The sequence below is a fragment of the Thunnus albacares genome, chromosome 3 (genome assembly GCF_914725855.1).
Source record: "Thunnus albacares chromosome 3, fThuAlb1.1, whole genome shotgun sequence".
In the NCBI taxonomy this organism is placed as follows: domain Eukaryota; kingdom Metazoa; phylum Chordata; class Actinopteri; order Scombriformes; family Scombridae; genus Thunnus; species Thunnus albacares.
In genome coordinates this window covers 17,942,175-17,969,037 of record NC_058108.1, presented here as the reverse complement: position 1 = coordinate 17,969,037, position 26,863 = coordinate 17,942,175, and the positions used below count along the sequence as shown (strand labels likewise).

Genomic DNA, 26,863 nt, shown 5'->3' with positions numbered 1-26,863 from the left:
ATTAAAATGCATTTGCATTCAGAAAATGCTATTAAATTGAAAATGCATTTCATGACACTGATAAAAGATTCTTGCACCCTTTATAGTTAGATTAGTGTACTGTTCGCGTACTGTGTGGCAGGTCGGCTCCTCGACAGATGGGGCGCTGTTTTACTGTATCCATCGTTTCTGTCGGAAAATTACTGGCAAAATGTGTGCTTCCGCGCAGCCAACACATCAAACAAAGAACAAAGATTCTGCAACCTGGGTGCTTAGGTTTTTCTCTTTTATTTTCAACAAGTGTAACCAACCAGTTATGCATCTCAGGTAGCGCTGCAACGTTTTTTTTTTAAATTCCCGTCAGTGTCATTTGGACAAACGCCCGTTTCCTCTAACAAAGATACAGACTGTTTGAGCTCGCAATGACAATGTCGACTGCCATGGACTTCCATTCACAGATAGCCTCCATCATGGAGATGCTAGCTAACGCGGCCGTCGCAGAAATTTGCAAAGTTGTGGACGACGGATACGCCGTGGTCCATCTGGAAATGTCTCGGAGCCAGAAGGAGAACGAGTTCCTGCGGCGTAAAATCAAACTGCTGGAGCTGCAGGTCACCAGGTACCGAGCGGAGAGAGTGAAGGGAGCAGAGGGCTCCATCAGCAGCCGCTTCCCCGGGGTCCGCCTCCTCAACCGGCACAACAGGGATACACTGGCTGGTATGGAGCCCTGGCACATACCACGAATACAAAACTCCGTCCAAAACTGTTCTGAATATGGCCATTAACATACACGAGGGAAGCATAATATTGAGGAGGGAAAGCTGAGAGCACAGATCAGTGTGCAGAGCAATTTTCAGTCCGTCCTTCATGTAGATGGGACGTTAAACTGACTTCGAGATAACCAGAGACAGCTCGACACCAGGAGTCACCACAGTCTTGTAAGCAGCAGCAGGTGCTCATGTAGTGTAACTAATCGTGTGACGTCACAGTTTACGGGTGATTGGTTGTATTTATTTATTGGGACAGTGTACAGTTTTTAACGTAAAAGATGCACTGCACTGGAGTTAGCTCAAAGCTAATTTACATCCGTAGTCTCCCACAATCGAAACATACAACAGTACAACAACAAACAGTACAGAGTAAAAAACACACAGAACACACCTTATAAAATACAAAGCTACACACAACAGCACATCACATACACCCACAATGTCAATTAGAAATTAATAATGTAAACTTGTCAAATTAAAAGCAAGACTACCTGCGCTAATGAGAAGACCACAGATGAAATTCAGACAGTGGTCACAGAGCTGATTTGCCTTTTTAATTTGGCCTTGAATGTATTGATTGAACTGCAGTTCTTCATATCATCAGTTGGGGCATTCCACTGAGTTGTGGCTTTCACAGAAAAAGCTGACTGCCCAAATGCAGTGCGACGAAATGGTATGGTACAATCTTGTGTAGAGGATATTCTGGGGAATCTAATAGAACTTAATGAGCGAGTGTACACAAAGTCACATAGTGGAGGAGGAGCCAAACCATTTAAAATTTATAAACTAGGCACAAATTTGAGAATAATCTAAAATTCTCAAAGCTCAGTATATTGTATTTCTCTAGTACCCTACAGTGATGGAAATACATTGGCTTTTTGTCCAGAGTTTTTAGAGTTTGTTCGTATAAGGACTCAAGAGGGTTTATGGCTGTTTCTCCAGCCCTCCCCCAACATGTGATGCAATAAGACATATGGGAAAGAATCATAGCATGTATATTTATCTTGGCCGTGTCCAAAGAAAGACAGTTTCTAATATGTCTAAAATTTGGTAAGTTGTACTTTATGGTTTTAACCGTTTTTTTAACATGTTTATTAAAGTTCAAATTTGGATGGAGTGTCACACCAAGATATTTAAAATCAGTAACTATGTCAGTCTTTTCACCTTTGGTGAGAATATCAGCATTAGGAGGTTGTATCATGGTTTTAGAGAAAAACATACCCTTTGTCTTGTTTACATTTAGACTCAGATGCAATTGTTAGTTTAGCAGCAACCAACTCAGCTGTTTTTGCATGTGTGTTCACAACAGTGTCATCTGCATACATTTGTAGTTCTACATCATGACACTGTTGAGGGAGATCATTAACATAGAGGCTAAATAATAGGGGCCCTAACACATGTTACTGGACAGTGTGTCACCAACTTTAACACATTGTATCCTTTTAGATAAATATGACAACATCTATGCCAGTGCTCTAGATGAGAAGTTAAATTTAGAGAGTTTTGATATGAAAACATCACGATTGACTGTGTCGAATGTGTTACGCAGATATAAAAATACAGCACCAACTACTCCTTTGTCAAGTCTTGATTTAATTTGCTCTATTAAGTGCAAGGTAGTAGTTTTGGTGTAATGATTTTCTCTAAAGTCAAATTGCATACAATGTAGACCAAAATTATGAAATGTTTCTTAATTAATTAAGAAATGTTGTCAGTTGTTTAATGACCACTTTCTCAGCAACCTTTGAGAGTACTGGCAGTATACTTATTGGTCTGTAGTTACTGGCATCAAGGCGGTCTCCAGATTTAAAAATAGGTCTGACAATGGCACATTTCCAGTCATCAGGAAAGGAGCTGTGTTTAAAAGACAAGTTAATTAAATGAGCAATAGGGGAGTTAAAATATCTTTGTGTGATTTAACAAACATAGTGTCAAATCATTTGGAGATTTTTAAGGAGCTGATGATTTTGTTTACTTGTAACTCATTAGTCTCTACCAGCTTGAAAACCTGGCCTGTAGCACCTATAGGAACAATATCCAGTTTCCTTTTTGTACATTTTTTTCCTAACTCATATACAGACTCAAGAAAAAAATTATTAAAGACAGCAGCAATAGTGAGATGATCTTCAATTAACTTTCCCTGTACTTCGAGTTTAAAATCTCCTAGAAATTTTTGGTCCCTCCTTGTGAGATTATTGATGTTTTTCCAGATCAATTTACTGTTGCCTTTTGCCTCATTCAACATATTGAGATAAAAACGAGAATCAGCATCTCTTAGCTCTTGGATAACTTTGTTCCTTAAACCATTATAAATCAGCATGCCAGTGTCTTTTCTAGTTTTAATTAATTAATTAAGCCTTCCTTAGTGCAGCATCTCAAGATTTCATTAGTTTTCACAAATTTTTATTAAACCATGGGAAATTGTTTTGATTTGTAGATTTCATTTGTATCCTCACATTAAATCTTTCCCTCACAGAGTAGATTCTGTGATTAAAAGTATCACTGCCATGGTCCAGATCATCAGAGGACAGTACATCATCCCAGTTCCAGCTGTTAATTTCATTGATAAATTTCTCTTGCTTAGCTCTGGGTATGCACTGAAGGATCATTGTCTTAGTTGCTGTGGTCCTAAATCTATTTTTAGTCAGTTTTCTCGCACATAGGGTTAGGTTATGATCTGATAAGTCAGTGATTGAATTATAACTTTTAGTTGTTCTTTCTGGTTTGTTAGTAAATATCAGATCAATTTGTGTACTGGAGCATTTTGCAATCCTAGTTAGGCCTTTTACTAGTTGTTCTAGTTGGAATTTCTCTGTGATCATTTTTAGTTTTTTCTTAGTTTTGTCCTCCCAGTTCACATTAAAATCACTAGTGGTGCAACGGATCGTAGTTGATCCATGATCTGTATGGATTGCCCCCACACGGTACGGCATACATGTGAACCGTGAATTAATTGCAAAATTTAATGTCTCATTTAAGACAACGTTAACAAATTTCTCTAAGTACAAGTCATGGACAGACAGTGTGTCACTAATAGAGATTTTGAAGAGCAACGACCAAACCAGCATCTAATGGGTCCGCAGGTATGTTTACATGCTGTTTAATGTGCTGCAGCTAATCAGCTACGTAGCTGCTAACTGACATTAGCGATGCACTTTTCCCCCGCTGAATATTTGTTTGGTGGCTCTTTCAACAAGCTAAGCTGCAGGACAAGACGTGTGTTTGTGTTTGTAAGTTACCCAGTTTCAATGATGTGGACACAGGCTGTTGTCTCATTCACTACCATGTTTAAAAGAGGAAGGTATCAGGCCTCATATTGCATTTTAATTTAACAATTAAGCATTATTTATTTTAAGATTTTATTTAATCATTGGACATCGTGAATGTTGTTTTCATTTAAGACCATGGGCAAAAGTTCCTTGCTGTAAGTGTTTTACAGAATATATAGTAAGCAAAGTTTTATTTGTCCCTCCAACCCAACTTTTTTTTGTTTTGCTGATCCGTAAAATGATCCGATCCATGACTCAAATCCGTGATACGATCTGAACCGTGAGTCAGTTGCACCCCTAAAAATTCACCCAGAAGTAATAATTCTTTGTTGAGATTGCACTCTTTCAAGACTTCTGTGAGTGCCATCTGCAGAAGGGGGCCTATAGACACCTATGATGTTAAAAGATATTTGTTGTTTGTTTCAACTATGTTTCAGTCAGACAGAGAAAGTCCAGATTTGAGTCAGACACAAGATGAGTTAGCCGATTGCTCTTTGCAGTAATGCTTCTGATGTTAAAATGTCCACCGAATAGCCCCCTCGGTTTCAACTTCGGGTCCCAAAAGACTTTTGCATGATTGACAGTTTGGAACATTTTGAATAACCTCTGCCTCCTCACTGCAGGGTTGTGACACACAGTGGTGTCAGCAGCAGGTTTTGTGAGAGAGACACTGGACCTGTCAAGGTTTCCACAGCCCAGTAGCGAAAAGTTATTCATTTAATTAAGGGAGAAGCCCGGCTCAGAAAGTTGCTGCTCATTTGTCACTGCACACCAAGTCTGTTTTTCGTTTGCGTTTTTTAATCCATCATCTGACAAAAATCGCACAGAAACCTTGCATGCTGAGTCCGATGTGTTTTATTACTATATTCGTTGCGAAAATTGGCTAGATCAGTCTGTGTACAACTTCTCTGCTAGAGCTGATAGTATCAGTGTTTCGAGGCTGTGTTGTTTGCGTGTACAGTGGCTCTGAGTGGTCAAACAACTCTAAAGGCTTTTGATGGATGCAAAAAATGCAGAAAATCAAAGCTGCTCCGAAAACTTTAATGACAGACAAAACTTTCGGAGTCGGTGTGTAAACATAATTGACACAATGTGACGTCATATTTATTTTTTAACGTGCAACAATTTCAGACGAAAAAACGGACTTGGTGTGCAAAGACCTTCACTCAAGCACAAATCAGCATCGAAGTTTTGCAGTGCTCCAGGGATCACTGGTCCAGGATTTAGCTGAACATCTCCGGAGAGTAGGATCAGCATGAAGAGGAGACCTGCTATTCTCTGAAATGGGGTGGCAGATGACCGGTCCACTGGATTGGTGATTCACTCTGGTACCTGGGCTTGTCTGTGCTGCAGGACAGAGGAATAGATTGCAAAATACCTCAGTAAGTTATGATGAAAACTCACTGTAGAAGCATCAACTGGCCATGAGCCAGCATTCGTCCCACACTCAATCACTGTGTCCCAGCTGTTTTCCATCAATGTTGATTGCTCTGGCCAGACAGACACATACAGGCAATACAGCAGTGAGTACCAACAGTAGTCCAAAAAGCACTCCATGAAATACAGCCCAGGTGTTTTTGCTGATGAAACACTGCTTTGAACTTGACGCAGGCTTGACCCAGGCGGTTAGGAACCCCAGAAGATCCATGTGGCCAGGACCATTTCCTTTGATGTTGAGATGGATATACAGATGGTCTTGATGTTTAATCTGACGTTTACATTCGAAAACCTGGACTGGCCTGGTAGCAGAGTCGGCAGGGGGATGAGTCATATGCCATCACTTCTTGAGTCCAGGATGCATAGAGAGGCTCCAGCATGCGTGCGCCTTTTAAGTTTTCTTCTTGTTTTCAAAAAGTGGCTAAAATAACTTTTTTCTGTATATTGTAATTTGATTTTTCGATTTATACATATTGTATAAAATCGAGATATTGCCCAGCTCTATTTCAAATTGCCCTATATTCCAAATTTTCAGACAGAGCAGTTTATATTAACGGATGGATACACTCAGTAATGGCTGCAGACTCAAGCACACGATTTGTACTACTGTTGCTTCTTGCTTGCACTTCTACCAACAATACAGAGACAATGCTGTTCGTCTTTACACAAAATGGTAAATGTACTTATACATTTATATAGCGCCTTTCTAGTCTTCCGACCACTCAAAGCGCTTTTACACTACAAATCAGATTCACCCATTCACACATTCATACGCTGAATGGGTACAGGGGCTACAATGCAAGGTCCCAACCTACCATATAAGATGATTGTAGCACTTTGTAAACCTGCTGTCATACAAGAGTTTGACAAAATATTAAATTATGCAGAATGCTGCAGTAGGACTGGGCGATGAATAGAATTTTATTTTCAGTCACAATTTTGGCTTCCAACGATTATGAACACAAGCTTATTGAGATGAAATGATTATTGTGCCGCATTCCGTTGTGTTATAAATCCAGCGCACCTCTTTCCTTTACAGCGCTCAGCTTTCATCCCTCCCTAAAAGTCCAAGCTCACTCTCATAGTACAAGTGAGACGTGAGTGAGACATGAGCGGTGTGTAAGCGTGCTCTATCTGTTTAATCTACACTGACTCTACACTGACTCCGACCTGTGTTTCATTCATATGTATATATATATGTATATATATATATATATATATACACACACACACACACACACACATATATATAGAGGGAGAGAGAGAGCTATATGCAGTGAGCTCCCTGCAGCTGTGCCTATATTGAGACATTTACACATGAGGCACAGTCTAACTTCATTCATTATTGGTTATTTAAATCTCTGACACACCAACAGGATCGGTCAGGATCTAATGTAAATATAATGCTCTGTAGGGCTATGCGATATGACGATATATATGTGCTCTATAGTTTATTTTGTTGTGATGCAAATCACACTCTTTACGGAAATATTTTTCATAATTTGGAGTCTGTCCATCTTTTTGATACATTGATAAATTACTCTTCTTGGCTTTTTACTCGCAAAGCTTTTATTGCACTTACAGTAACATAACGAGTTTAGTTGTTGTCAACTTTCCAACTCTCCACTGCTGTCTGTCTCCTCTGCTGCACTTCACACACACACGGGGGGGGCTCAGCCCCACCTGCTCTAAGAAAGCACTGAGAAGCAGCGAAATGACAGTATGACAGACTATTATTAGTAAAACGCAGTAGAGACTTTCTTTATTTATGTTATTTACCAAATGTATGTGCACTCGTTTAATATCAGCTCAGTGTGAGAGTCTCTGCAGCATTTTCCTGTCATTTTTGGTCGCGCTACTCTCCTCTGCTTTCTATGGTTCACTGTGGGCGGGGCTGAGCCCTCTGTGTGTGCTGCACACAGACAGTGAAGCTTGTGAAGTACTCGAGTTGACGACAACCTCACTTGTTACATCACTGTAAATGCAACAAAAGCTTTGGGAGTAAAAAGCCAAGAAGAGTAATTTAATTTAATCTGCACAAAGGATGGACAAACAGTGGGGGGAAGGAGAGGGGCACAGACCAACTATTTATTCACTGAATAAAAATGTGCTATATCAGGAAAGGTATCGTTATCAGGATATGAAATTACCTATGTCGGGATATCAGATTTTGGTCATATTGCCCAGCCCTAATGTTCTGTGTTCTTCCACACATCCAACGGGTCCAGATTCATACTGTTTGGAGTAAGGCAGCCATCCTCCTGATAAATCCTGAGCTCCATTATGTCCAGCACCACAGCAAATCTAAAAACTGTAGTTATCAACTTGACAGGAAAGAAGAAACTATTCAGCAATGTTTGGCTTCTGAAATATTTTTTTAGACAAGCAAAAAAGTTATTTTCTGGTTTTGGTTTAATTTATATTCCAATTGTCGATTTTAAGAGGAGAACGGGTTAGGGGAATGGGGAAAACAGGAGGTGGATTACATTTTTTTTTTATTCACATGAAAAATGGAAAAACAAAATAATGCATTCTTTTATCCTGTTACTAAAAAAGTTGAACACAGCTGTAGACCAGGAGGCAGCAATGCAATTCACGTGCCTAGTTTGCAGGAAAATAGAGGATGTCAGTTGAGTAGGCGGTCCTTCAGTGTGGCCCAGGACGCATTGCGTTTACACTGCTAAGTGAATCTGGCCACATGCAGCCCAGACCACCTCCGAATGTGGTCTGAGTGATCGGATCTCAGTGCGTCCTCAATATGTCTTTGGTGCGTTCACACCTGTACTTACTTACTTACCTGTACTGTCCATTTGTGATTGGATCAGCCGAGACGCATGTTGATGCCACGTGTAAACAGGGCCTAAGAAATAAAGGGAGTTCTCAAGAAACTCTGTTTCCCCAGAGTCTGTGGTTGTTTGCACACAAGTGTGAACTCTAACCCATGGACCCAGGTTAACAAAACTGTTAACTGTTAACCGCTGTGCCTCGTGCGCAGCTTCACTGATTATTTAAATCTTCCGATATGCTTACAGGATCGATCAGGATCTAATGTTACTTAATGTTCTGTGTTCTTCTGCACATCCAATAGGTCAGCTGTTACACACACACAGAGTCCAGGTTTATACAGTGGAACTGTTTGGAGTAAAGCAGCCGTCCTCCTGATAAATCCTGAGCTCCATTATGTTGAACGTTTACACTGCTAAGTGAATGTGGCCACATGCAGCTCAGACCACCTTCGAATGTGTTCTGAGTGATCGCATCTCAATGTGTCCTCGATGTGTCTTGGGTGCATTCACACCTGCACTTAAAGCACTTAAAGCCCACTTGCGATCGGATCACCCAAGACGCATATTAATGTAAAGAGGGCCAATGAGTCTGTCCTGTTTACAAATAATGTCATGTAGAGTTGAGCTAAATTAGTGACTGATCATTCTTCTATTTTTTTAACAGGCCCCTCCCTGCAGGGCAGGACCAGGTTTCTGAACAGAGGTCCAGGGGCTCAGCAGTCTGTGCAGAAGACCCAGCCCATCAACCTGGACCAGGACCCTGATCAGGAGGTCGTCACCACCACCAAAACAGAGGTAGCTACTCCATGGTACAGTCACAGCTAAAAGTTCTTCTAGTAGCACAATGTAGTCATTTTCCCCTTGTTTTGTTTGTTTTGTGCACATGGCTTTGAATTTTGGTTCTACTTATCAGTTCCTTAAAAGCGATAACCCTGTATTATTGCAAACAAAGGCTACATATCTGCAAGGGCATGGCTATCTGCTAGGACCTGTCTATGTCATGAATCAACACAACAGCGTGTCAATTTTGTTTAGATCCGTCACAACAATAGTGAAAGATGGACCATGGTAAATGCTCAAAAGCGTGGCTTCACTTTTGAGCACACAGAAAACAACAAGGCAAAGTGCAATGTATGTGGGATGTCAATTAGCTGTAAGTCAGGTTGCACATCAAATTTGACCAAAGATTTAAGGCAGCACAGTGTCAATCTGAAAGAATGTTCAGTGTTTGATGTATTGTGGTCTCCTAGCCTGAGTGTGTCATCAGCCAGCGCTAGCACCTCTCTAGCTCCTCCAGTAGAGGGAGGGGCATCAAGCCATGACACACCATTCTCTTTGGCAATAAAGGGAAAGATGGCCAAAGAGAAAACTGATCATTGTCAAATACCACATTATCCACAAGAAAATGTATGTACTGACTGTGGAAAAATTTGCCAAATCTTCTCTGCCAATGCCAAACAGCTTATTTTGCTGTTGCTATTGACTCTTGTTTTGAGCTTCTGGTACCCCCAGGTGCAATCAGGCACCTGATTGGCGGTACCCCCAGGTGCTGCCAATCAGGCGCCTGATTGGCGGTACCCCCAGGTTAGCATGGGCCCTGCTACAGTGGTCAGTGGGTGTCTGCTCCAAGAATCGGCATGCCACTGTAATGACTGATCTGGATAGGGCCCATGCGATAGGGCAACTTCAAGTTGGTTTTCCGCAAAACCAAGTTGCGGCATTATTTGCAGAACAGAACAGACTGCACACAGCCAATCTCCGGTCTCATAGGGCTGCCAGGAGGCCTGCCATGACTGCCCTTCACCGTCAGGCCAGTTTGCGCGGTAGTTGGCAACACGTGCACTGGAACCTGAACATGTAGAGGAACGTTATGTTCAGCGATGAGTCCAGATTCTGCCTACGGCAGTTGGATCGCAGGGTCAAAGTGTGGAGAAGACGCCGAAAACGCTAGGCTGATTGCTGCACCGATAGAGTGGAGGCAGTGTGATGGTGTGGGGCGGCATCTCCCTCACTAGAAAAACGAAGCTTGTCATCATTGGAGGCAATCTCAATGCAGAGAGATATCGAGATGAGATTCTGCAACCAGTGGCAATCCCATATCTCCACAGTCTGGGACGAAACTCTATCCTCCAAGATGACAACGCTCGCCCCTGCAGAGGAGGGTTTATCAGAGACTACCTCCAGAATTTGGGAGTGGAGAGGATGGAACCGCCTGCCAGCAGTCCTGACCTCAACCCCATTGAACACTTGTGGGATCAGCTTGAGTGTGCTGTTCGTGCCAGAGTAACCAACACAACCACGTTGGCTGACTTGCGACAAATGTTGGTTGAAGAATGGGATGCCATCCCACAGCAGTGTATGACCAGCAAGAGGAGGAGGTGCCAGGCTGTTGTGGCTGTGTATGGTTCTTCCATATGCTACTGAGGCTCTCCTTTGTTAAATGAATACATTTTTTAAAATTTTTTAAATTGCCAATATGTCTTGTTTCTTCAAACTTCAATCATCAAGAGTCAATGGCAGAATAAGCTGTTTGGCATTGGCAGAGAAGATTTGGCAAATTTTTCATGGGCGCAACCCACATACTCAGCTCTGCTGCTCATCCCACAAATGCATGTTCCTTACAAATGTGGCACCATTTGAAAGGGAAATGAACAGGCTTTCCAACGGTCAAAGATTTATTGCCAAGCATTGTTACAACAAAGAAATAATCTACAAAACACAAATTTCCTTACTTTTTGTGCTATTTTTGGAAGAATATAAGATATGAAAGTAAGTTTTCAGACACTTATAATTAAGTTTGACATGAGGGTTTCCTGGATCTGGATGGCTGATCAGCTGCTAAACTGTTTCCTGGGGAGAACATGAACTTGCTGCAGCTGCTGGTCAATATCAGAAAAGCAACTGGGCTGTTAAACTGAGCTGGCGCAGTTTCAAATTGAATGTTTGATTATTTATTGACTTTTTTGGACCATTTATGTGGTAATTGATTTACTTGTATGCACAATTGAAAGGAAGCTGGAAGGATGTACTGCAGATCATGACATGTAGTTTAATCGCTAGAATCAGAATAAAGTAGTGTTCCACTCCCTTATTACACTGGCTTATTTCAGTAGGTGATATGCAGTAAATTTTATATAATTATACTGCATATATTATTATTTTCTTCCTTTTCTGAGGTAAGGAACATGTTTTAGTAAATCTGGCCCACACTGTCTATTACAACAATAATACATAGATGATATAAAGGCTGCCAGGGTTCAAGATAAATGAGCTCCTTCAGAAAATTTTACTGATGAAAACCAAAAAAAAATTTCACTCTAAAAATAAATGGTTTGCAGTCATTTATATCAGTATACATTCTTAAGCTTATTGATCAAACATGCAGGCTGTGTAGTTGATTACACCACATGTATATCACATACACTGTACCCAGTGGTGTAATTTACACTGTGAATATGGGCTGAGTAAATCAAAATGAAAATTTTGCAATTCATTATGCAGCTTCCATGCTTCAATCTGCAGGGAGGTGTGCTCTACTGCACAAGATTTCATAATAACTGTAGGCAGTGAACAAGCACACAAACTTGCGGTAGAGGAAGCAGCACTTTGACAGCGTCCTCTGACTTGGTTGTTGAGACTATATGCAACTACAGACAATACCTAGAGCTGAAAAAGTTTAAATAAAAATCTGCATTTTAAGATACTGTTGATATTTTTCTTAAAACGATTAGTTATACATCAATCAAAGATAAGGCAGTAAATGACAGAGCTCTTTGTGGTAAAGATGCAGATTCATGATACTGTATATAATAATGTGTAAAATCTCTGTCAATCAAACTTCATGTCGCTTTAATAGGGTTGAGGCCTGGATACACTAGGATTTAAAAAGGTTAAATTCATTCCAATGGAATCACCTCAATCAGTGGATTGGTTCACTGTGATGAAGTAAATCCATAGCTGATAAACTGTGAAGTTATTGTCCCATTAGCTAACAAGAGATTTATTTTCCCTCTATAGTAACTTTTTATTCAGGAACATTTTACGTGAGATGCTTGGGTGAAGTAAACAGAACAGTAGAGGGAACCTGCATGGAAGCTACTGTGACTGATGAGCACTAGCTTGGCTGCAGTTGATAGTCACTACGTTACCAAGCTTCCAGCCCCCCTATTTCACCTGGACAAGTGAATGTCATTTTGTGGTATAACCACCAGGACTTTAGTGCATTAATAATAGTAATTTACAAAGCATTTTTATTGTTATAGTTTTGTTAGGTTTCCGCTTCATCATTATGTGTTTGCTAGATTAATGCAAAAAATAGTGGTTGAAGAATACCTGCTGCTGAAAAGTGCATATCTTGAATATGTTATGTGGCCTGTCATTGTATTGTATACAGAAATAATCAGCTTTGTCTTCAGTCCTCAGTACTCAAAAATGTGGACATTACCTGTTAATGCACCTCTCTGTTTGTCCATTCAGTCAGCAGAGCCTGAAGAGGAGGAGGAGGGGGAGCTCCTGATCATCAAGGTGGAGGGAGCGTTGGAGACCGGCACAAACGGTGACACTGGCTCAAAGGATGCCCGACCAGCCAGACATCACAGCAAAGTGGAGGTCAGTGGATCCGACATCGTCAGCATTGTTGTCGACAGGACAGCTGAAACAGACAGCAGCAGCAACACTACCCACAGTCCCCAGCTGGAGTTAACACAAGGTGATGTCAGAGCAGGGGAGAGTCAGCCACCTGCAAGCTCAGACACTCCGACTTCCTGTGATGATGTAACGGATAGCAGGAAAGATAATGATGCTGCCTTAGACACCAGCAGCCTCACCTCCAAGTCCTCCCTGTCAGAGGTGATAGTCATTGATGGAGGGGGCACATCAGACAAGGAGGCAGAAGAGTGTGAGTGGTCAGATGAAGGGAACACAGCTTTAGACCCGAGCAGTAGAGAAACAGGCAGACGGAGAGACAGACATGAACAAAATACATCACCCACAATTCAGTGTGTTGGGCTGGAATCAGCAGGACAGAGTTCAGTGCAGGTGGCAGTGTCCGTTTTCCCCCGTCATGATACTCCAGGAACATCTAGTGGCGTAACTACCTCCAGTGATGCACACACAGTCCACCAAGCCAACTCATCCAGCATCGCTCTGCACCGCCCTGTCACCCACCCCAACCCCAACCACAGCTACCAGAAACCTTACTCCAGTGGCCTCCACCTGGCATTCTACCACGCTGTCACCATGGAGCGACCATACGGCTGCACCAGCTGCACCAAGCGCTTCTTCCTGGAGTCTGACCTGCAGAAGCACATGGCCAGGCACACCAGGGAGAAGCCCTACACCTGTCTGGTGTGTGGCAAGAGCTTTGTGTGCCAGAGCCAACTGGATATCCACCGCAATGTCCACACAGGCGAGAGGCCCTTCAGCTGCTCCATCTGCAACCGCCGCTTCTCCCATCCCAGCAACCTCAAGAGACACCAGAAGATACAGCACTGATCAGACACATCAGAGCTCTCACAGTCCTCCTGCACCAAGGTTTCACAGCCTTTCCCTGAAGACGACTAGATACAGCCTTTTTACACAAGACTTACTGCTTGACTTTTTATACCTGTTGAGACTTTTCAGAACGCTCCACTGTTCATTAAAAACAGCATGAGAGGGAAGAAAAACAGAAAGAAAATGCTAGCAATCAAAATCAAATAGAGCTGAAATGATGAGTCAATTAATCAATCAGTCGATCACAGAAATCATTTAAATCATATTGTAAGAAACAAATTGTCATTAACGGTTTCCACCAGAAAAGTTGTTTGGCCCGGCAGTGGGGCGTGGGAGCAAAACGTGTTGCTGTGTGTAAAGTTGTTTCTAGTGAGACATGGTGATCAGGCATACACCGATTATATTACTTGCCCACCAACCTCACTGTCATTTTTTTTTTATAGGAATAAAACCCATTTAGTTCATTTTCGCGTATCAGTGCCCACCTTCATCAAATAAAAAAACCCTAATTTGTAAAATACTAAGCGTGTTATCATTACTTAGTTGGGTGACAGACGTTACCGTTATAAATTGAAAGTGTCTGCTCCTTGACTGTCTGCAGCAGCAGTCGCAGCACAGAGTAAAGGAATGTGACATCTGTCCTCCCTCCTGCTCTCTGCTGTAAACACACGTAGCTATTAGCGAGCAGCTGCTATCATGTCTCCCTGGGTCTCTGCTTGTTTTTGGCAGAAACTCTCCCGCTCTCTGCCTGCTCTACTTACTCTCAGTGTGTCTCTCTCTGGATGGCAGGATTATACTATAAAATATTATATATAAATATTTTTAACACTTAAAAACCCAGCTAAACTCTGACTGGTGCACAGAAATTTATGATATCACAGTCTTCCAACTGAGCCCCACCCACTTCAAACCAGTGAGAAAAGCAAGAAAAAAACACTAATACACCAAAAAATTTTTGTCTTCAAAAAGTAACTACACCCAGTGGTAAACTTCTATTTATTACTTGTCTCAGAGTCTTATCATCATATACAATATGTGCTTGTATATGATTAAGCATGAAATGCTTGTGTGTATATAGAACACATATGATCCATTCACTGATGGTGAGAAGCTGATTGAGAAAATAGATTTCCAGGGCCTATAAAGTTGAGGGTTGATTAAATGGCAGGATAATGAACCAACCAAGGGGTCAACCAATATGTTTTTTTTTCAGGGCTGATAGCAATACAGATTATTTGTAATCAAGGAGACCAATAACTGATATTAAGAACCAATATACATTTCAGTAAAAATTAAATTGAAAATTGGTTTCAATTATTTAAATGCAGTGGTGGAAAGTAACTAAGTACATTTACTCAAGTACTGTGCTTAAGTACAATTTTAAGGTACTTGTACTTTACTTGAGTATTTTCATTTTATGTTATTTCATACTTCCACTCTACTACATTTCAGAGGGAATTATTGTACTTTTTACTCCACTACATTTATTTGATAGCTTTAGTTATTAGTTACTTTTCAGATATCAAATTTTACATAAAATAACATAACAAGTTCATAAATTACAATGCATTGTCAAAGATTAAACCAGTGGTTCCCAAGCTTTTTGGCATGTGGCCCCCTACAAAAATAGCAGTGTATTTGTGTCTCTTTGTCATGTTTCAGATGTCTTTTGAGTTGTCAGCATTTCCACCAAGGAGACATTTCCCCTCACACGGTTTGAAATAAATAACTGTTTAAAGTCCAAGTATATCCAAGTTGTACTGAAGTTCTTTGAGAAATTTATAATGTAGTATACAGTCAAGAGGTTGTGATATTTAGCACAGCAAGCTAGTGAAGGTCTGTAAGTGCAACCACGTTCCCCCGCATGCTCAGTTGCGTCTGTTTCTCTTCAGGGACAAAGGAACATGTCACTCAGTGCAGCAGTGTGGCTCATGGATGTGTTTTTAATAATTTTTGGACAACAACGGAGGTCTACAGTACAGAGGAATAAGATATCAGACTTTGGATACACACACAATCCTTTTTAGTAGGATGAGTTCCCTGCAAAAAGCTGTGACCATGAGGACAATGTAAACAATGTAAAGACAAATATTATATAATATTTATAATATTTGTCTTTACATATATATATAAAGCCTTTAGTTTGGGTTCTGAAGAATGGGATATCTTTGAGGATTTATAGGCTTAACTAAAACCTATAGCTACCTGAAAAACATCTTTACACAGAGAAACTAAACATGATTTAATGATACAAAAAGAAATTTGCCATCAATAATCACAGCAGAAGCAGCTTGATTGGCCAGCTGCTATACATAAGTAAACAGAGACAGTTTGAATTCATCATTTGAAGACAAAATACAAATCACATAGTAAAGGAACAAAAAGCACATTTACTACATTAATGTATATGTTGTTGTTTTTTTCATTTTTCTATATGTGAAATGGCAGGAAAGGTTGCCAGAGCTTATGAAACTGTTGCAGTTTCACTGTTGGAGTTATAGCACACCAAAAAGTTAGACACCAAAGCAGCACCTGTAGAAAAGCATCTACACCAATACATCATTAAATGAAGAAATATTTTGTGAAATCACCGGTCAGTTCTTCAGTACAGTGTAAAGTCCAGATAGCAGATAAAAAGATAGCCCGTCATTAATGTTTCTCCCAGTTCAGATCTAGCATGCTTTACTGCTCCTCATTTGACAGATTGTTACCATGTCAGCATGAATTCAGCTTTGTGTATTTTTAAATGGTAAATGGACTGCCTTTCTAGTCTTCTGACCACTCAAAGCACTTACAATACATGTCAACATTCACCCATTCACACACACATGCAGATGCTGCCATTCAAGGTGCCAACCTGCTTATCAGGATCTAATCTAATACACATTCGCACACACACACACACACACCGCTGGCGCAGCCATCAGGAGCAATTTGGGGTTCAGTATCTTGCCCAAGGACACTTCCACATGCGGACTGGAGGAGCCAGGGATGGAACCACAGATCTTCCGATTAGCGGACGACCCACTGTGCCTCCTGAGCCACAGCCGTCCACGAAATAGAATGCTTCTATCGGAATCATGGAGTCAGGTGTTAAGCTTCTTTGTCATACACGTCTATTTTGCATCTAAGTTTGTGCTGGTCTATCATTATCATTATTATTATTGTTATTGTCGTTGTTGTTATTTGTCTTTTGTTATTTACCTTTGTGAGGCCTGACACCCACCCATTGCTGCTCACAGCTTTAACCCTCCTGTTGACCCTGGGTCAAATTTGATCCGTTTTCAAATGTTTTTGTATCAGAAATATGGACTTCTTTCATCTAATTGCCTGAAAATCACGTGGATGGTTCCATACTACACTCTTTGCAAGTAAAATTAATGATCACTACTTTGATTGAATTTTCGGTGTTTTATTAAAATGTATAGCATCCTCCAAAGCTACAGGTGTGTAAACCTGATTTCATAACAACCTTTCCCTAGCTTCCAGACAACGCACACACACACAGAGCAGCTGAGACCCAATGGGGCAATTGGTCACACTATTGTGCTTTCCAGCAGATGAATACACACGCACGCTAGGGTTGGGCGATATGGCCTTAAAATAATACCGCAATATTCAGGGTATTTCTGCGATGCCATCTATCCATCACTGTCTTAACTTACAAGGCAGCTGGATTCGCAAGATCATGAGATCACGCGAGAATCCATCTTTTCAGGCTTAAAGTTATGCGCCTGTTGCCGAACCACCCAAGTAGGTCGATCTTTGGACTTGCAGTATCTACACAACACCCACTTTACTACATGACACACCCACTTGTTTAGGTTTAGGCATGAGGAGGGGGATGGTTAAGGTTAAGGTTAGGGGTTGGGGGGAGGACATGTAGCATGCCGTTAGGCCATATTCAGACCAAATCAGGCAGTGCAGCGTTCAGCCACAGGGTCGAGCAGAGGTGTGTGGGGGTGTGGGTGTGTTTATTTGTGCTCTACAACGTAACCGCTGTGAAACAATCAACAAATAACATTTTGTTGATCTGATTCACCGGCTTTCTTGCTACCAGGCTTCCTCTCTTCATTCATTCTCTAGTTCTCTCGACCACAGCTGTTCTCTCTCTCTCTCTCGCTGGTGCTCTCAGCTCTCTCGCTCTCTTTTTCTCTCGTCTTTTTTAAAATGAGTTGGGAAGCAGACAGCAAAATCTAACTTTACTTTTAACGTTATCAAGTGAAGAAAAATGTCCTCCTCTCATCCTAGTAACGTCTTCCCTCATGGCAGAGTTTACAACACTGATCAGTCTGATCTCTGGCTGTGATTGATCACTGGAACCTTCAGCCGCAGTGATGTCGGATTGCGTTTCTCCAAAAGTTGACTCTGGTTCAACTTTCCGGCCGCAGTCTGGTGCGGCTTGGCTGCGGCCATTTTGGCCGCTGTGGCACCGCACCCACCATTACCCCCATTCTACCCCCATTCAAATGAATGGGAGAACTGGTGTTTTCGCCGCACCGCCTGATTTGGTCTGAATACGGCCTTAGGGTGACAACATTGGGGGTGTGTCGTGTAGTAAAGGCATGTCACGTAGTGAAGTGGGTGTGTCGTGTAAGTCTGCAAGACTGCAGATAGACCCTTCCTGAACCACTGGTGGTTCAGAGGAATCAGCGTCTTATGAGGATTGTTGCATGATCTTGAGATTTTGCAGATCCAGCTGCCTCTTAAAGTAAGACAGTGAGAGACGGTGATAGACAGTTGGTTCAACTAATCACCTGCCAAGTATTTTTTGAAAGTGCCTGCCCTTTTCCAAACAGTTTCCAAGGACGACTTCTCAGATGGTTCTGTGTTACGAGGGCATTTGGCACATAAGGTTAGCGATAATGGTATTCTTGATGATATGACAAAATACACGGGATCTTTGGCTCTCCTTGTACTCAACCAGGTGTTTCTGCTTGAGGTGGTGAAATAAGTTTGTTGTATTGCCCCTTTTTGTTGTTACAGTCTTCTTGCACTTCTTACATATTACCATAGTTTGTTGTACATCTGATCTTTTATAACCAGACCACCTCCACACTAACTCCTCCACCGTGGAGTCCAGTGGCGGCTGCTGACCGAAAAAATTGGGGGGGACAGGAGGAAAACCAACATGGAATCTTACAACAAACCACATCATACTATGTCGTTGTCCCCCACCTGATGAAATCAGAGGGGTGGGGGGCAATTTTATATGCCAATAAAACAATTTGCTTTCAAAAACAAAAACCCCTGAGTGGTGAAAAGGCTGCTTGCTTCTTTAGAGACATTTAGCATATACATGTTGTTTCTAAATAAAGAAGTGCTCATTTTAGCTGTGGAGTGGTTCACAGAATGTGTCATTTTACAAAGTTAAATTCAAATTTAGTATTAATCTATTGTGACAACAGATTTATGTTCTCATCAAAAACAGACAACATATCACATGATTTACAAATGTCCCCTATGTATTTTTTTAGTGTACAGAAATATAGAAAGTACCACAAAGCTTATAATGTGATACAGATCAGTGCTGAATATTGGAAATATTGAACACTAAAAACATTCACAGGTCTAAAAGTGTAGGTTCACATTAAAAAAGTATTAGTGCATGTATCAAATACATGACTTACACACTCTTACACACTTATCTATATACACGACATACAAAATTAGTCTACAAAGCTGACATGTTAACACTTGTTATTCTAGTTACTTTTAGTGTTTAAAAAGTCTTAATTCTAGTAACTTTAAACTCATTACTCAATATGCGGCTCAGCTTAAAAACAAACAATGAAGAAATTGTCACAAGCAAGCAGCCAGACCTCCTGCACACTCATTCATAAATTACACATCATCAACAGGTGACTGAACAACCACTCAATTATAAACTGGATCAATTCCAAATGAATGAGTGAGTCCAACTATTGCATTGACTAACAGAAGCAGCTATCTACTGCACGATAAAAGAAGTGAAATCTCACTGCTAAATATGAAAAAAGGAAATTTGGTTGTTGAAAGGGCCTAAATAAGACGTAATGTTTTACTGATGTGTCTAAAAATATAGTTCACAATTTGCACGTTATGATTTATTTTCTAATATGCTACTCTATCAATTTATCTATATCTTACCGGTCTTCTTCTCTTATCAGTTCATCACCCTCACGTATGTTACAGTTGTAGAGAATTGAAGATGAAATCTGGAAACTATCATTGGACCAACACAATGTCAATATTACCTTCTGGTTGTTGATTGGTTAGGGAGGACGTCCTCCCTTGGAACGTCATTTTTTTTGGCCAATCATAGATTAGCATGCAAAAAATGAAGTACATTAAATTGATGTAAGAGATCCTGCCCTAAAGAGGACACCCCCCCTCCCCCTCCCCCCTCCCCTGCCACCACACAACTTCACACAGTCTGCCCTTTTTCCTCCTGCCCTGCAGGTGTTGCTGTTGAAGCATTTTAATCAGAACTTCAATAATGGATTTTTTCCAAAGAAGAGAGAAAAAATATTTTATAAATGATACTGAGATTTGGTAATGGTTTATTTCAACCAAATATTCTTTTTTATATTTTGTCCCTCTTGCCTCTCAAAAAGGACAGGAGGAGCAACCTCCTCTGCTTCTATGGACCAGGAGTCGTTAGCAATGTTACTTTTGCCTCCAGCCGTGCTTCTTGCTGTGCGTAACGGTATGTCAGCAAGTCGGAACATTGCCATTATCATGATATTCATTTTTATATCATATTAAAAATTATACTGATATGATAACAATATGATATGGCACAACCCTAACACACTCACACAACTTCAAAGTTACAGGTCTGTAAACCTGATTTCATCACAATTGATGTATAATTTCATATAAATTAGGTCTATTAACCATAAATTGCATATATTTTATGCTTAATAAACAGGCAAACAACACTGGGTCAATTTTGACAAGGGAGGACAATAGGTGTTATGTGTTGCCATAAAAAAATTGAAATGGTTTCAAAACAGTATCCTGACTAAACTTTTACATATACCACTCTGTGATGATCAATTGACATATTCCCCTCTGATCTTAAATATAATTAAAATAATTCATAATTTCTGTTCTTTTTTTACTCAAAAATGGGGTATAATTTCATGTAAATGAGGTCTATTGGCCATAAATTCCACAGATAAGTGTAAAACTTGTGGTATTGAGTTGGAATGATATTGGTTAAAAACATGTAACACAGAATTGGGTGATAATTTATACTAAATGCTTTATAAACAGTCAAACCAGACCAGGTCAGTTTTGACCCGAGAGGACAAAAGTCACACAGTTGACGGGAAGACAGCAAGAAGGTTAATTTTGGCTGACTGACCTGCTTGTTGAGCACAAAAAGATTTGAACCTGCCAATTGCCACTTGTGGCTATATTTTAAAATATTTTTGAATGGCACAGATTAGTTTTATCATAAAGTTTTCTGATGAGAATTCCTGTGTCTCTTGCTCATGTTAATCAAGTGTGATCACAGTTGTGGTGATACTTTAGAATACATGAATACTGTGTGTGAGCATTGACAGCCTGTTGGCAGCATTTGAGGATGCAGTATTATGTCCTGGTGGCTTTCACACTGGTGACTTTCTGTCACTCATCCTATAAGATTGAGATTTTTTTATATGTTTATACATTTGAATGTATTTATTAATCTGAGCTCTCAGTTCACCAAAGAGGGAAGAGAAAGTGACACATATATCTGTGCTCATGTATCCATACCAACAAGTGTAAATATGCCAATAAATCATATTTTAAATGTTTGAATGTTTCGTTTTTGTTTTATGTATTTAGCAGAAGCAGCAGTTCGCTGCAGCAGTTTGAAGGAAGATTTTCACAAAGTGAATGACTACTATATTGTGAGCGTATGAAGTTTTAATCAGGAGGGTCCATCTGTGATACGTTCAGCTAAATTATTTATATTTCTTATATTTTAATGATATTTAATTATGAACATGTAAGCTATTTCCATAAAATTATTATGTCATATCTAACATGAAACTGCACAAACACACCAACTCAATGTCTCCTGTTTTAAAGAATACTACTGACTGTACCTGTTGACTGGAGGACTCATGTCATAACCTCCTAAACACCTCCCTCCTCTTTCCAGGGCCACAGATGTATGAAAAACACCAGCAGCCCTCAGAGCAAAGAGGAAGAGATGGAGGAAGTGCAAGGTATCAGTTTATTTTCCTGTCACATCCCTTCCTGTAGGTTTCCATTCAATCATTTCAAACTGCACCGAACGGTTCATACACTGGCTGTCCAATGGCTGTGAAGGTGATTTCATCTTTACTACAGTGTAGTCATAGCTAAACTGTGAGATTTTCAGCTGCTATGCTTTATAGCAGGCAAAAAAGGCTGTTTCAATCTTTAAAAATATATAGTTCCATTTTTTTTAGGTTCAGTAATCCCTAAAACATCTGGTCATTGTAGGTTTTATCTGACTATGTCTTGGATGAGATGTAGATTTTGTTTTGTTTGGATGTGTATATTGTGTTTGTGCTCTGTGTTCATATATTTGATGTATAATCATTGTTGGATATCTGCTGCAGCGTCATGTGTATTGGATGCTGGAGGGTTTAAACGCCAGAATGTGTCTGAATAATTCCCTGAGGGAAGGGTCGTGTAAATGGCCAGACACGAAAATGAAGTGATCTGTTCTTTCAGTAGTCAGATTGATCTCCTACTGCACCCTCAACCACATCCTCCAGTTAAGTTTCTATTAAAATCACTGTAGGGGAAAGTTCCCTTGTGTTTTGAATGCAGACAGAGCAAACCATGAAGCAACAGGACCTGCTCTAGGAACCAGTCATCCACAGAGAGTAGCTGAGACCAACTTTAATCCTACTGTCCTACTTTTGTGGACTCTAGTAACTGACCAAAGAACTGAAGAACGAAGATCCCTGGACAAACTAGCATAAAAGCAAACAGACAGCTTGCAAGTCATCAGCACCAACAACAAAGAAAAGATTTGCTGCACAACATGTTCATGCCCCAGTGACACACAGACATTCATAGACATTCAACAGAACACTCCACAGTAAACGTGGTGTAGCCACACACACACAGACGTAGCACACAGCCTGAACCCCTGCAGTTTGCAGTCAGACCAAAGAGAACAAAGGACTGAAAACACATGGACTCTGAAATGTAGTTTTAGATTTTTGTACAAGGACAATTACTACTGTATGCTAGCATGTGTGTTGATATAATATGGTCTTATGACCATACTACATGATGATTCCTGATGTTGAGCCATCCTTTGTCGCTCTTCCTGAGGTTTCTTCCATTTTTCCTTATTAAAATGTTTTTCCTTATCTGAATCGAAGGTCTAAGGATAGAGGATCCTGTATTGCTGTACATATTGTAAAGCCCCCTGAGGTTAATTAGTGATTTTGGATATTAGGCTAAACAAATAAAAATTGACTTAATGCCATGGGGGATGGAGCCTTCTGCTCTGATGCACCACGCTTGTGGAACAAACTTCCTTACCATCTGAGGGCAGCACAGACCCTAGACTCTTAAAAAAATTCAGGAAGGCTTTTTCACCTTAACTCTTATTATTTTATGTTGTGTGTAATGCTGTAGCACTTTGAGTTTTACTACAAATGAAAAGTGAGGTATAAATTAAATATTATTATTGTTATTATTATTATATCAATCCTTGCAGCATTTTCTCACAGTTTTCAACACAGTTACTGCTCACTGCTAGTCTGCAGTGATATCAGGAATATGCAGTTATAGTTATTAGGATGATACACGCAGCTTGCATGTTCCTTTAACCTATGAGAAAGCTATAGGCAAGATGCTATATGTATAATGTAAAACCTTATGTAGTGCACTGCACATAAAAACAATACAGCCACTATGGTCTTGCTTAATTTTTTTTCTTTGCTGTTGGCTCATCAGGTGACGCTGCAGAGAAACACAGTCCTTCCCAAACGCTGCTGGAGTGGCAGGAGAGCAACAAGACCGAACCTATGGAGCAACCATCTTGTTCCACATTCTCACCAGAAACCGTATCAAGAAAGTCATCATTTAGCCAAATAAAGGCAAACTCTGTCTCCGGTTTCCCCACTGCTCCCAAAACTGACCAGACAAGTGCTGCATCTAAGCTCGATGTAATTGTAATCAACTCGCTTCCCTATGAAGTGGAGGACAGCTGCAGTGCAGCATTGTTGTCTGTACGAGGTGGCCATGAGGAAGAAGACATAACACCCCTCGGAGATCAGGGCAATGCAAGTGAGAGGTCACAGTATCAACCGCTGCTGTGTATTCAAATCAACGAGCCACCCACTGAGGTGATGTTTGAAGATAACAGAGCCTACAGTAATCACATTTCTACCTTTAACAACCCCCCTGTTGCCATGGGGACAGTGGACTCCCAACAACAAATGCATTCAAATAAGCATTCTTGGTCTGGAGTTCAGCAAACAGATAATTTCCCCAATCAAAACCAGCTTTATCAACAATCTATCAGTCAGGACCAAGAGTCTGGCTCAATGCAGCTGCAGCCCTGCCTCCCCTATGCCTGCACCTTCTGCTCACGCCGCTACACTCACCAGTGCCAGCTGCGCATTCATGAGCGTGTCCACACAGGGGAGAAGCCGTACCAGTGTGTCCAGTGTGGGAAGAGCTTTGGCCAATTTTGCAGTCTCAAGCGCCACCAGATGGTCCACACGGGGGAGAGACCATTCCCCTGCCCCCACTGCGGCAAGCAATTCTCCACTTCCACCAACCTGAAGGTCCACCAGAGCGTCCACACTGGGGAGAAGAGATTTCACTGCTCCAAGTGTGACAAGAACTTCTCCTTCCTCAGCAACCTCATCAGGCACCAAGCTCTACACACTGCCAAGTAGAGGATGTTACAAAAGAACCAGTGGGATTCACTTGTATATAATATAATGCAGTCCAGGTCAACACCACAACCATCTAAGGCTATGTTCAGGTGTTCACATTATTGTGTCCACTCCCTGTTGATGTGCTTTTCACAGCATTTGGTCATTATGTCTTTTCATATTTGAAATTTACTGCCTCTGGTTATTATTTTATAACCAGACAATGTTATTATATTGTTGGGAAGTATCCATGCTACTATTTTTTTCCTTTTGATTTATTTTGGAAAATGTTCGGAAAGTCTTGACAAGCATTCCTGGTCAATAAAAATATTTTTGAAAAATGACTTTTGTCTTCACACTAAATTCATCATAATTAGGTTTAATTTTGAAAAGGTTTGATGAAAAATGAGCATTGTTCTCGATCATTTCTGCTGGGTAGAGTGGCAGAAATAAGGGCTGATTCTGGTGTGTAAACATTTGAAGAAATTCAAACACAACACCTTTTCTGTCATCATGGTTGATCATGACCACTTTGAGGTCATGTAAATGTAACATTTACTCAGCTAGTTGCTTCAAGGCAAAACAAGCTTGATGAGTAGAACAAAATACTGCTTGCACAAGCAGCTGTCTGCCCTCAAACTACTTGAATATGGAGGATCATTTGACCCAGAAAGAGAAATGGTAAATAAGATACTATTTTTCTCTAATACTGAATGTAATATAGTTTGAATTAAATGTGTAAAAGAAAATGCAAAGTTGGATATTGAAATGATAAATGGAAAGTGTAAATTGGCTGTTTGGAAATGGGGAGTAAAATTTTGAAAAAATGCAAAATGGAAATGCTTAAAGTGAGAGCTTAAAGTCCACTTGCACTCAAAAATGTGTTCTTCTTCTTGTTCCTACAGTTGGATGTTTGAGCTTCACTGTGCAGAATGATGTATGTGCAGAGTCTGACACTGGAAGGCTGTGTACACATGCATCTGCTGAGGGCGGAAACTTTCTCTGTGCTCACTGAAAATTTAGAAACATCACCACTATTTTGGAGCCAGTCATGGTCCAGTATTCACCTTCACAAGCTGCATGAATTCAGTTTTTGTTATTGTTGTTTTGGTCACCTGGTAGCAGCCAAAAGCCTGATATAATTTACATGTTAGCAAACAGCTCACACACCCAGCTGACTCAGAGCAACAAAAGCCTTTAACTCTGTTTTGGTCTCCATCAACTCCTGAAGGAAATATCTGGCTCCTTTGCTCCACTAAGTTCACCAGCTAGTTGCAACTGTGTCTGTTTGCGTTTAGTGATGACAGGTAGTGTACACTGTGTTTATCATAGATGCCTCACTGAAAATAGCTGATTAGTGTAAAATTGTGGGATTGGAAACCAAAAAATTAGCTGAAAGATGTTAAAATGCTCTGTAGAGCTGAAGGAAACTGCAGAACTGGGAGACAATTCTCTGATCTACTTGATTTGACTCATTTGGATGGCTGAAGCTTCATATTAGCTTCAGATAAACTTTTACATTCATTTTTGCACAGAAGGAGGACTGTGGATTTTGTGCCCCATCACTTACATTATAAGTGCATTATGGAGGGATCTTGTAATGGTCAGTATGAACAGGAGGAATGATTACAGCCCGAAAAAGGTGTTAGTGGTCATATAGGCACCTGACTTGTTTTAAGACAGGTTTATTGTGAACCTACCATTTTAAATATTAAGGTTTTTTTTTTAAATTTTCGTGAATTACATTTGCTCTTTTTGACTTTGCTTTTAAATTAATGAGAAGACATGGGCTGAAAAGTGGAGGGTCAGCCTGGAGCAGGTTAGCAAAGGCATCTTCAGGTATCTGCTGATTTACAGACGTTTGGCTGCTATGTCAAATTGGCTTCACAGCCCAGCACTGTTCCTGGGAGCTTGCTCAAAACAGCAGTCCACAAACCAATGGGTGACGTCATGGTGACTATGTCCATATTTTTTACAGTCTATGGCTGTGTTTGCAGAAACAATCTGATGAAACCACCCATATGTCCACGTGTCCACCCACTATCTGCCATTCTAATGCTGAGATCAAGCCCAGAAAATTATTTAAAAATGGATTAAAACAATAATAAAATCTTGTCTAATGAAATCTGTGGTCAGAGCCAGAGGACACTGTGGTCATGACCTTTGTAGGGTTTTAGCAAACTGGGAGGAATTTACAGTCCACAATTGTTAAATTTGGCCTGACCAATGTTTGTAAAATTATGGTCCTGGCTGTAGTCCAC

The 26,863-nt window shown here is 40.5% G+C and overlaps 1 protein-coding gene across 1 annotated transcript; it reads left to right on the top strand.

Moving 5' to 3' along the window:
* Nucleotides 1-100: 100 nt before the first annotated feature.
* Nucleotides 101-24,946, top strand: LOC122979348 (zinc finger and SCAN domain-containing protein 12-like). The gene is made up of 5 exons (XM_044346714.1): nt 101-696; nt 8,906-9,036; nt 12,718-12,849; nt 21,872-21,938; nt 23,674-24,946. Exons 1-5 carry the CDS (start codon nt 402-404, stop codon nt 24,621-24,623), a joined length of 1,575 nt encoding a protein of 524 aa, XP_044202649.1. The 5' UTR covers nt 101-401; the 3' UTR covers nt 24,624-24,946.
* The last annotated feature ends 1,917 nt before the right edge of the window (nt 24,947-26,863 follow it).

What these genes read in the sequence shown, in the direction of transcription:
- LOC122979348 (XM_044346714.1), top strand. Translation starts at nt 402, where the DNA reads ATGACAATGTCGACTGCCATGGACTTCCATTCACAGATAGCCTCCATC. An exon ending in TCACCACCACCAAAACAGAG is followed by an intron (nt 9,037 to 12,717) that starts GTAGCTACTCCA and finishes TTGTCCATTCAG; the next exon opens with TCAGCAGAGCCTGAAGAGGA. An exon ending in GACATCACAGCAAAGTGGAG is followed by an intron (nt 12,850 to 21,871) that starts GTCAGTGGATCC and finishes TCCTCTTTCCAG; the next exon opens with GGCCACAGATGTATGAAAAA.